Source organism: Ooceraea biroi, chromosome 9 (assembly GCF_003672135.1).
Source record: "Ooceraea biroi isolate clonal line C1 chromosome 9, Obir_v5.4, whole genome shotgun sequence".
Classification (NCBI taxonomy): domain Eukaryota; kingdom Metazoa; phylum Arthropoda; class Insecta; order Hymenoptera; family Formicidae; genus Ooceraea; species Ooceraea biroi.
This window is the reverse complement of record NC_039514.1, coordinates 4,526,344-4,538,641: the sequence shown is the minus strand read 5'-3', so window position 1 is coordinate 4,538,641 and position 12,298 is coordinate 4,526,344. Positions and strand designations below refer to the sequence as shown.

At 33.6% G+C, this 12,298-nt stretch overlaps 1 protein-coding gene across 5 annotated transcripts in view; it reads right to left on the bottom strand.

Annotated features, from left to right (window-relative positions):
- The window catches only part of LOC105279114, a 164,577-nt gene that overhangs the window by 33,541 nt on the left and 118,738 nt on the right, over positions 1 to 12,298 (bottom strand). For all 5 annotated transcript variants that reach the window (XM_026972193.1, XM_026972194.1, XM_026972197.1 and 2 more), the window contains 5 exons: positions 11,751 to 11,877; positions 10,554 to 11,520; positions 6,272 to 6,375; positions 5,659 to 5,788; positions 5,508 to 5,585 (listed from right to left, as the gene is read on the bottom strand). In XM_026972193.1, coding sequence (XP_026827994.1) covers positions 5,508 to 5,585; positions 5,659 to 5,788; positions 6,272 to 6,375; positions 10,554 to 11,520; positions 11,751 to 11,877 — 1,406 coding nt within the window. The remainder of the gene's footprint in view (positions 1 to 5,507; positions 5,586 to 5,658; positions 5,789 to 6,271; positions 6,376 to 10,553; positions 11,521 to 11,750; positions 11,878 to 12,298) is intronic.

Sequence of the window (12,298 nt, the reverse complement as noted above, 5' to 3'; positions counted from 1 at the left end):
GCCGACGACCATCGGTCGGCTTCCGTCCACTAACATCGAGACGAGGGCGTAAAGCGTTTGCGCCCCCAAAATAATCACGAAACCAGACCGGGAACGAACCGGTTCCTGCAAGGTGTTTGTCACCGCTCGGACGTCAACACCGCGCCGATACCGTTTCCGTATCGCTCCGCACCGGTAGATCGGCGCTGGTGTGCGGCCGCCCGAGCCGCCGTTTTCAACAAACAACCCTGCGGGAAAAGGGGTATAAAAGCGCGCGTCAAATCGCAGTAAAGTAGAGATTCCTTCGATCTTTCCTAGATCACTGATCCGTACCGTTACCCGAATCCTGAGCAAACCAATCACGCTGGTACGCCAGCTGAACCACCGGTTACAAGCACGCCAGTTCTACGCGCAGTTGCACCGTTTTCCGAGGTGGAGTATTCTCCGTCTCTGCCGAGACGTCTCGGCATCGCAAGCGTGTAGAGTTGTAGACCATCGGTCACCACAAATCCTAGAATCTCTATTAGCCCAGTAAAATTAGACTTTGACTTCATAAAAATTACGAACAGGCTGAATTTTTATGTATACCTTTATTTCGATGTTGTAATGAAATCCTGAAAAGTACCCTTAATTTGACCCATGGATTTTTTTTATAGGGGGTGAAAGGGGATAAATTTTAGTTTTTTGCCATTATCTCGAAAACTATCAATTTTTCGAGAAAAATAGTTACTATCAAAATTGTAGCTCATAAAATTTTCTACAAAAACAGTTATTATACTTTTTTTCGTGGAATCAAGCGTTTCGAAGATATAGAGTGAAGTAAATCTGAAAGAGAAAATGTGCACATCATTGCAGTATTATGTGAATATGAGGTGCAGAAAAGTTATATTACAAATATTCTGCTGTCGAAAAAGTTTAAACAAGATTGTCCACGGACAATCAAAATATATATAAAAAAATATTTAAATATTTTTACGTTGCTGTAGCGCGAGCTGTAGCTGTAGAAAAATAAGTCTTCGCTGTTCTGCGGTATGCGGGCACTGCCGTGGACAATCTTGTTCAAACGTCGTGACTGAAGTAACAGAAAGCAATATGGATGTTTACGACGATATAGATCCAATGACTTTCTAAATACAAGAAACAGAAGAAATAATAAATGAAGAACATATTGAGAAAATTACTGAGGAAGATAAGGAAGCTTCAAAGGAAACAGATATAGAGGAAGAGACCGAATAAAAAAAATTGTTTTCTAGCACATTTCAATGTGGATTAGACCTACCGGGGACACCACATAAAAAAAACGCGCCCAGTACTCTACCCCCGCGGTGGTGTGGAAAAGAGTACGTTTTTTACGAACTACAGACATTGCAAATTTACCGCACGTTTTACTCAAAAACGATTAGTTGTACGAAAAAAAGTATAACCTTTTTTATACAGAATGAGTTACAATTTTGATAATAACTGTTTTTCTCGAAAAATTGATAGTTTTCGAGATAATGGCAAAAAACTAAAATTTACCTCCTTTCACCCCCTATAAAAAAAAAACACCCATGGGTCAAATTAAGGGTACTTTTCAGGACTTCATTACAACATCGAAATAAAGGTCTCCATAAAAATTCAGCTTGTTCATAATTTTTTTATAGTTATGCCCTATTCAAGTCTAATTTTACTGGGCTATATAGGTGGGGTGAGGAGTTCCTCGTTTCTCCCGAGACTTCTCGGGCAAGAAAGTCCATCTCGCACACATTCCCATACCCGGTGGCGAGTCGTGTAAACAGGGGTGAAGGATTCTTCGCCTCTGTCGAGAAGTCTCGGCCACACGGCGACGGCCATCTATACGCGGCCTATAGGGTCGCCTTCAGCCCCGAACATCAGGAATTAGCACGCCCATCGGCGTATCGACACGGGAAGTCAACAATCGGGCCGCGCGTTCGTCCCGCCCCGCGGCGTTTTTATACACGAGCGATTCATCGCGCCGATCTCGCTTACGGCAACCACGCGACACACTTACGCGGACGCGAACCGCTGGCCGGCGCCCAACGGGCACAGCAGCAGTCGGAAGAGTGCATTGTACATATATAGATAAATCGTAATAAAATATTATTGTTGACCGAAATCCTTGTTGCTCACTATCTCGGACCTATCCTCGAACCCGTCCCGACGAGTTGGTCCGCGCTCGAGATCACGATAGGTCGTTTCAAAGCTAAATGCATATTCGGGGTAAATACATTTTTAGATGTAAATTTTAGATGTATATAAAGAAAAAATTTTAAGTACCATATAAAAAGTATAATCTAACCTAACCTAAATTTACCCTTAAATTTTTTTAATGTGTTTTTGGTTTTTTAGATTCTGTTGCTCTGGAACCGCGCAAACATATTACTACCTCTTAATTTAACCTAACTTAAATCTTTTTTACTCTTTTTCAATTTTCTAATTTTTTAAATTTTTTAGTTTTAATAATATTTTTAATTTTTAAATGTGCGCGATTCTGCTGGCATTCTACATTCAAAAGTAAAACTCCTGTTTAGGAGAGCCTGTCCCAATGACCTTTACCTTGACATATGTTGTCAAGGTCACTCAGGAGAGTGACCTTTAAAAGGTTTTAGCCGTCGCTCGTTGTTTGTTAAAAAGTTATTAACAAAAAAGTTTAATGAATAGAGCATAATTTTACGATACCATATACGTTTACGAAAGAGTATATTTGATAGAATTTTAGTTTTAAATCAGAAATAGGTTTGGGTTAGGTTATATTTTCCGAAACTGGAGCCCCGGACATATACGCATCGTTTTCAGCCCGCTTCGCGGGAGGACGGGGGGCTTCGCCCCTCCCTCCGCAAGACCCATTATAACAGATTTCACTGTACAGATTTGATCACCTGGTATACGGCACAAATCCCGGTAACGTATCGTGTCCGTGTGCGTACAGCCGCCGCGAGACCATCCCCACTCCGTCCCCACCGCATGCGTTAGCAATGCGACGAGCACACTTTCTGGCATCACTGGTGGGAAAAGACTTCGAAGGCCTAGCTTTCGCTCCGCACTATGTTCACTAACCCACTCACCTGTCCAAATGACTGACCTTGCACTTGCACAGTCAAAAAATCCAACATCTAACAAAATAATAAAACTTAGAATATCTCAGAAACTAGACGTTTCCACACATTCTCACTTGTGTCATTCGTCTTCATTTAGTATGTACTAGATGTCTGTAAAAGTTCATCAAAATCAGAGGTGGGTCGTATATGGAACTCTAGCCACGTGTTCTTCTTACTGATAAATCTTATTAACAAAATAATGTGTTAATATGTTCAAAAACAGTTTTCTGCGATTTGTGAAAAGTTGCAAGTTTTGAGTTGTGACACTTTTGAAGCAAGGGTGCGATATGTAATATCGCAAATAAACTTTATTACATAATGTTTTAATAAAATAATTATATAACATATGTTATTAAAAACAATAATTTGCTGAAACTTTTTATATATCACATCAAGCGACGCGGTAGCGTCGCGACGCCAAGTACATAAAGAACAAGGTTCCGAGCGATGAGAGCCACTACATAGATGTCGCGCGCTACCAAGTAGCTTATTCGGAATTTCACGTCACCCAAACTTTCGATTAAAATATCTCAGGAACTAAAGCCTTATTTAAAAATCTAACGGCACTTTAATAATATAATATGGATGCAAGCTTTCAATTGCGACCAATTCGAATAAGATTAGTGCAGTCTATCCTGGGATATCGTAATCGTATGCTAGAATTGACTTTCATTCTTCTCCAGATTCAGGTTCAGACTCATGTACGTATGCTCGCACGCACACAATCAAATCGAGTTTGTCGCTCAAGCCGCATTCACATACGTACGATAGGTTATGGAGAATTCACACTGCATCTGATGTATGATATCCAATCCAATAATAAAATTTTAAGGATTAATATGACGAGAGAGTGGGGGAGGGGGAGGGGGAGAGGGAGAGGGGAGGGAGAGGGAGAGGAAGAGAGAGAGCGGATTTGAGATATTTCAAAATATAAAAAATTTATAAAAAGCAATGAGATCCCACTAAAAAGACCTCACAAAGGTAAAAAAAGTACGCCAAGTACATAAAAAATTCCACCTTGTACGGAACAAAAAGTTTAAAAAACTATTTATATAAATCAAAACTAAATATGAAATCAATAGTTAAGTAGCCAAGTACCTCGAATCAATTCAGTTTGAGTATTTTATCTAAATAGCATACTCTTTTATCACACGACATTGAAGTACTTGGCGTGCCCGGCTCACATTAAAACATACTGTCCTACCTAAAATCTGTACTTTACATGTAAATTATTTGTATTAGTTAAGTAATGAAAAGAGATATTTATAATCACTTTGCTAGTCTGTAAAACTGTGTGTTTATTTTAATATTTCCAACTAAAAAGATTTGTGAGTCATTATTAAAAATCAAGATACAATACAAATCCAGATACTGTACAAATTTATAAAAATTGTATAAAATATTTACAAGAAGACACGTTTAATGCGACCCGGGCACGCCAAGTACTTCAATGTCGTGTGATAAGTGAGTATGCATGGGAAATATTTAGATAAAATATTCAAACTGAATTGCTTCCAGGTACTTGGCTAGTTAACTATTGATTTCATATTTAGTTTTGATTTTTATAAATATAATAGTTTTTTAGGTAAATATGCTGTTTAGGGGACCCACCTCCGATGACCTTGACTTTGACATATGTTGTCAAGGTCACCCTTCTGAGTGATCTTCAGAAGGTTTTATTCGTCGCTCGTTGTTTATTAAAAAGTTAATAACAAAAGAAGTTTGATGATTTCGCACGAATTTTCAGCTGTCTACGCGAAGCAAGGACTTGAGTTTGACATATATTACAAAGGTCACCTTCCCGAATAACCCGTACTAGGTTTCACCCGTCGCTCGTTGTTTGTTGAAAAGTTACTAACAAAAAATCTGTTTTTATTTGTCACCGTTCTGTTGTTAATAACTTTTTAACAAACAACGAGCGACAGCTAAAACCTTCTGAAGGTCACTCAGGACACTGACCTTAGCAACATATTTCAAGGTCAAGGTCATCGGAAGTGGGTCCCCTAAACAGCATAATTACCGTTTTTTAAACTTTTTGTTGCGTACAAGGTGGGATTTTTTATGTACTTGGCGTACTTTTTTTTACCTTTGTGAGGTCTTTTTAATGGGTTATGTATGTCTTAAATATTTCTATATTTAGGTATCAAAACTAAAAATTTAAAAAGCGCTTAAAGTGACTTCAGTTTTATGTTAGCGTCATGGAATTTAGAATTTTATTCTGCTCTAGTTAGCTGTTGCCTTCTTCTTGTTTCAACTAAATAGTACAGCTCGTAAAATCACTTCTTTTCTCACGATCCGTGCAAACATACGCTATACATATATGTTTCAGAGTTTTATAATCTTACTATTATGTTATTATAAAGTTTTTCGCATACCATACACATCTATCTACTTTTAATAAAAAATCACAGTATTATTTTCAAAAGTTACCGTTTGATATCCGGTTGATCAGCTTTCAAAAGTGTTTTCGAATTCACTTCATTCAGTTTTGTCAACTCGTAATGAGCTCTAAACAAAACAAAATATTGAGAGAGATATATTTCATAATTATAATAAGGTATTCGTAAAATATGATTCTTACCCTGGAATATCTAAATTTTTTGAATATTGCCTCTCCAAGCATCGCTTTCGTATACTCTCTTCACTGTATGGATTGTTTTCAATTGGTGCCGCATTTTCCCATTTTTTATGTTCACGTTCTGCTATTGTGCCTGTTCAATATGAACAAATTGTCATATATGTGATATGTTCATTGATGCATAATGCAGGATGTCTTAGTGACCGCGTATAACCCGTCCAATATAGCCCGAACTTAACTGAACAGAAAAGTCCTGTACCATTCAGCGATTTGCGTTATATTAACGGGGATATTAACGATTAAAACTAACGAATGAAAGCGCGTTTCGAGAGGATTAGCTATGAAGGCGTGCGGTGAACCATATAAATAAACCTTTTCATTCAAACTATTCAATTCGAATTTTAATTCAATTTTAACTTTATCTTTTATATTTAAATCATTTTTAATATTTATTAGTTTTTATAAAAGAAAAATAAAACTATAAAAAAATTTGTCTGCATTTACGTGCTAGTCCAGCAAATTTTGTTATGCTTTTACCTTTCCGATAATAAGTCCGATAGATGTGAAGTAATTCGAGCTTATATCATCAATTTATTCAAAATAATTTTGGAATTACCTGGACGTGGAGGAGCACTTAATCGATCATCTTCAGCTATTACATCAATGTGCTTGTTATTAATCATTACGTAAGATAATTGAGCTTTATCTTTTGAGTATGCACTGCAAAATGAATTTGATACAAATTTAATTGGTGTATTATAATATGTCATAATACGTAGATCATTCAATAAAGTAAAGAGACAAACACTTATAGTACAAAAATTATCGAAATAAGAAATACAATACTTTAAAAGTTAGCATATCTTGTGTCATTTAAAAACTATTGTTTGACCAATGTCTTCTTAACATAATCTCTTTAACATTTCATTATTATAAATTTTCCCGAAAAGTGAACTTTTGAAGAACAACGTATAGTACTAAGATTTTTGTTTTCAGAGAGATGTAAACTTGTTTAACATTTACTGCAGAATAGTCAAATATATAGATATGGTAAAAGTCGCATAAATCGTGAGAAGTTTTACAAGTGAGTTGATCACTTTGAATATGGCTGAATAAGTGTTTTTGATGAGCAACATTCAGAACGCCCAGTTGAAGTTTCAACTCGAGCTCTGAAATCTAGCATTGAAAAGTTTATAAAGCATTAACAGTTAGTATTATAGTGACATATTATACTTGAAAATAAAGCCTGCGGCACGATTTTTCGTACTAGTTTTGTTAATTCATTCGTTGCTATTTAGCGAAATGCTCTTCCAATTATAAAAGTACTACTAGGTTTGACCTCACACATGCAGATTATCTTATGTGTGGGATTACTATTTTAATTATAAGATGTCTAGAGAAATTTAATAAAATAATATATATTCACTTGGTTACGGTAATTATGCATTATAGGGGTGTCAGCTCCGATGACCTTGACCTTGACATATGTTGTCAAGAGTACCCTCTTGAGTGACCTTCAAAAGGTTTTAACTGTCGCTCGTTGTTTATTAAAAAGTTATTAACAAAAAAATGTAATGATTTCGTACGAATTTTTAGCTGTCCACGCGAAGCAAGAACATGATATTGACATATATTACAAAGGTCACCTTCCCGAATAATCCGCACTAGGTTTTCGTCATCGATCGTTGTTTATGAAAAAGTTATTAACAAAAGAAATTTCGAAAATATAGTAGTTATTTTGAATATTGAAAGATATAAACAACGAATATGTATATGAACGAAGAAAGGAAAGTCATTTAAAGCAGTGAATAGTTAATATATAGAATAGTTTCTTTTAATATAAGTACAAAGTATTCTTCACTTTAACCAAAAGCACGAACAGTTAAATACAAAGTATTCTCTGCTTTAACCTCACCTAACCTAACCTAACCTAACCTGGTTATATTTTCCGAAACTGGAGCCCCGGACACATACGTTCGTTTTCAGCCCACTTCGCGGGAGGGCGGGGGGGAGGGCCCCCCGGGATCCGTGCCGTGTGTACTAGGTGATCAAAATCTGTATGGTGAAATCTGGTACACTGGCTTTGCCCCTAAATCTTTGCAGCTAAAATTCCATCAAATATACTCTTTCGTAAACGTATATGGTATCGTAAAATTATGCTTTATTTATTAAACTTTTTTGTTAATAACTTCTTAACAAACAACGAGCGAAGGATGAAACCAAGTGCGGGTTATTCGGGAAGGTGACCTTTGTAATATAGGTCAAACTCAAGTCCTTACTTCGCGTGGACAGCTGAAAATTCGTGCAAAATTATTAAACTTCTTTTATTAATAACTCTTTAATAAACAACGAGCGACGGCTAAAACCTTTTGAAGGTCACTCAGGAGAGTGACCTTGACAACATATGTCAAGGTCAAGGTCATCGGAGCTGACACCCCTATAATGCATAATTACCCTTGGTTACAATTAAAATGTAATTGGAATCACTATTTATTTATTATGAAAGAATTAATAAACTTTTTAAGTTAAGTTTTTTAAGGATTAGGAAATCTGTCTTTTTTAATTAATTATACATTTTTAATTAATATCACCATAAGTATAAATAAAATACATTACTTATATGTATAACTTTTGTCTTTATTTTTATCTTATTATTTTTATTTTTTGTCTTTTATTAGTATTGTCTGTAACAAACCACGTAGTGTGAAATAGCACTGAATTTATTAACAAAAACTAGCATGCTAGCACGCACAGCAGCACGCAGCACGCAATATTTCAAGTTGCATTGCCAGTAACTGCTAGCAAAATCTCTTGCGATTTAGCACGAAAAATCATACCGTGTGCCGCAGGCTTAATGTAATCAATCATGAAAAAAACGACATATTAAGTTGTTGCATCACTTCTGATGTATTCTGATGTATTTCTGGTATCTTTCGTGCGTATATCTTCGATGTGCAATAAATTATTATTATATTTGTTTTTGAACTGTGTTGCTAAATTGTGGTTGCATATTACCTAGTATCGCAGTTTAAAATAAAAATAAAAAATTTATTAGCTTGAAAAGTAGTTAAATTATTATATTAATCATTTTAAAACAACCGTTTGTCTTTTTACTTCTTGAAGGATTCTCGTAAAATGATTAAAAGAAGGAATTACATAGTGGGATTTAAAATTTATACATAATACTAAATTATATACAGGGTGAACCATTTATAATGATAATGACAAATATCTCGTAAAATATACATCGTATAAAAAAATATTTTCAACAAGATTTGTTTGGTATCAAAGGAGTCACAAGTTGGCACTATCTGTTTTATTATAGACGGCGCTACTATAGGTCAAACAAAGGTCACCTTTACTTTTTTAAATGGAAATCCCTAGTTTTTATTATTTTATGCGAAAGTGGAGATAAAAACAAATACTTTTTATTCGAAACATTTTTTTTATTGAATGCAAATTTTTCGAGATAATCGACTTGAAAGACAGATTATTTGTTTCATGCTTATTTTCATACTATCTATGAAATTACTAATTATTACAAGGACTTCTGAATAAAAATGATAATTTTGTTACATAACTTATTCTTCCATGCAAAAATATTACTAATAATGAAGGCAAGGGTAATTTTTTGAACATAAGCTTTATTATTTTTTAGTAATTTATTGTTAATTTATTATTGTTTTATACATTATGTATGAGTATTTGTATGTTATAATAAAAACAAAAATCAATTTCAAAAAATACAAAATTTCGAATGAAAAATTAACATGTTTATTGCATGTGTTCCAAATGATGGCCATTAACTTCAATGCATTTTGCAATACGTTTCCTAAAACTCCTTTCGGTGCTTTGAAAAGTTTGTGGACTAATAGAAGCGCAAGCATCAATAATACGCACCGAAAGGAGTTTTAGGAAACGCATTGCAAAATGCATTGAAGTTAATGGCCATCATTTGGAACACATGCAATAAACATGTTAATTTTTCATTCGAAATTTTGTATTTTTTGAAATTGATTTTTGTTTTTATTATAACATACAAATACTCATACATAATGTATAAAACAATAATAAATTAACAATAAATTACTAAAAAATAATAAAGCTTATGTTCAAAAAATTACCCTTGCCTTCATTATTAGTAATATTTTTGCATGGAAGAATAAGTTATGTAACAAAATTATCATTTTTATTCAGAAGTCCTTGTAATAATTAGTAATTTCATAGATAGTATGAAAATAAGCATGAAACAAATAATCTGTCTTTCAAGTCGATTATCTCGAAAAATTTGCATTCAATAAAAAAAATGTTTCGAATAAAAAGTATTTGTTTTTATCTCCACTTTCGCATAAAATAATAAAAACTAGGGATTTCCATTTAAAAAAGTAAAGGTGACCTTTGTTTGACCTATAGTAGCGCCGTCTATAATAAAACAGATAGTGCCAACTTGTGACTCCTTTGATACCAAACAAATCTTGTTGAAAATATTTTTTTATACGATGTATATTTTACGAGATATTTGTCATTATCATTATAAATGGTTCACCCTGTATATAGAATCGTACTATATCACTCATCACTTGTTAAATATTCATTATAATATTTTAAAAACTCCTAGATTTTCATCGTATTTATATCGATTTCTCATTAAAAAATAAAATCTGAAAAAAGAGTTATATAGTTATAAACTATATTTAAAAATGAATTTCAATAACATAATTAAATAAATTGTTTAATCAAATAAGTCATTTTCAAAAGAAGCATTTTTTTCTAATAAAAATTAGAAAAATAGTCTGTAATTTTGTTTTTTATCTAAAGAAATAAAATTGTATAATTGATAAATAAAAGTATTAGGCACATAATCAATTGCTTAGAAATACAATATTGAAAAATCCTACCGTTTTGGTTCTTTAGGCAATTTTATCATTTCTTGGAAATTGTTCGGTTTTCTGAGCTGTTCGTTCATTATATTTTTCATTTCATTAAATGCTTTGTTCTCTTCAGTACAATCTTCGATTTTCGTCAGACTATCTACATGCCTTTGGATTGCCGTATCATAATGTTCGGTATACTCACTATCACGTTGTTCTTCGTCTTCATCAGATAGTGCATTCTTTTCTTTTCTATTACTTTTTTTAATCTTTTTAAATCGTATTTTCAAGTCTTTTTGTACAGAATTTTCCATCGCAGTAGTGATTATTCGTTGATCGCATTCAACTGTGTCCTTAATCTCTCGTTTAGCTTTATTTACCCCTTTTCTCAATGTTATGTACGCTAAAGAACTTTCAGTTTTTTCTTCATTATCATCGTCTTTAATTGTTTCCTCTCCGAAAACTTCTAAGTGTTTTTTATCATCTGTTTCCTCGAAGCTCTTGGAAACAGCCACATTGTTTTCAATTTTTAAATCCGTTTCAACACAGACGTCAATTTCATCCTTTCCAAATTGCATCGCGATGCTTGGTATTTTTTTATTTTCCTCCGAATTATACTTAAGCATACTAGGAACCACGTTATTAATCGCTTCCATTAGTTCCTGTTCAATCTCCTCGTCAGATTTTGTAGAAGAGCACTCTGATAGATCAGATGTATCTTCAGCATTTCTGTCCCCAATCAAAGCTTTGTAATATGTATTAGAGCTTGGTACCAGCATGACAACCGCATCAGATTGTGGCCAAGAAGTTCTTCTCTTTTGGAATAGCCAATTATCCTTCCAAGATTCAATAGGTGAGACTAGATCCGTCGTGTGATCAGTGACGTAACATCTCTTCTTGATTGACGAATATTTATTACAATTTAAATCCGAAGAATCCAATGATGATGATGACGATGACGAAGGCAGTTTTCGCAGATCTTTCTCAGATATCACTAAACATTTAAAATAAATAATCACACTTTAATGTAATGTGTAACAAAATTATTAAAATTGTTAAAATTACTGATTATAAATTAAATAATTGTAGTAAATTTATCTTAAAATATTATGCATAAAATGGAACTATTATATTTTACTTTAACTCCTATTTATTAGTATTATAAATATTCATAAATATGTTTAGATGATTACCTAAATAATATTCAAAACAAAAGCTGCTCACCGTCAATAATATCCATCCCATATTCTGGAAACGGAACACGGCGGGTGCATTGAAATTCCAAATCGTTATTGTCTGAAAGATCATCATCTGATGAAATTGTAGTTACCTCTTCTATCCGTTCTTCCATCTACAATAAAATTTATTATCTTTCTAGCTCAAAACTGCTTAATAACATTAATTATAAATTAAACATGTATAACAAAATTACATTTTTATTTTCAAAGTTATTATAATTTCAACATTTAGATATTAGAACTTTTGTCTTCAAATAATTTTAGGAATGTCTTATTAACATGTGGTGCGCGTAGGCTGAAACACTCCCTAGATTTATATAGGTCTGCGTATAAGTTCCTGGGCTTTTCTTGCTGACTTTGTTTATATATATTTAAAAAACATACATGTTTAATCAAAGTATTTTCCCTCGCTTGCTACAACTTCAGACCATTTTTTAGACAACAAATGGATTCCTCGAATGAAGAATGATAGATCTTTTGATGCAATAAATTCATCAACCCATACTTCAACCTCATTTCTAAATCAGACATCGG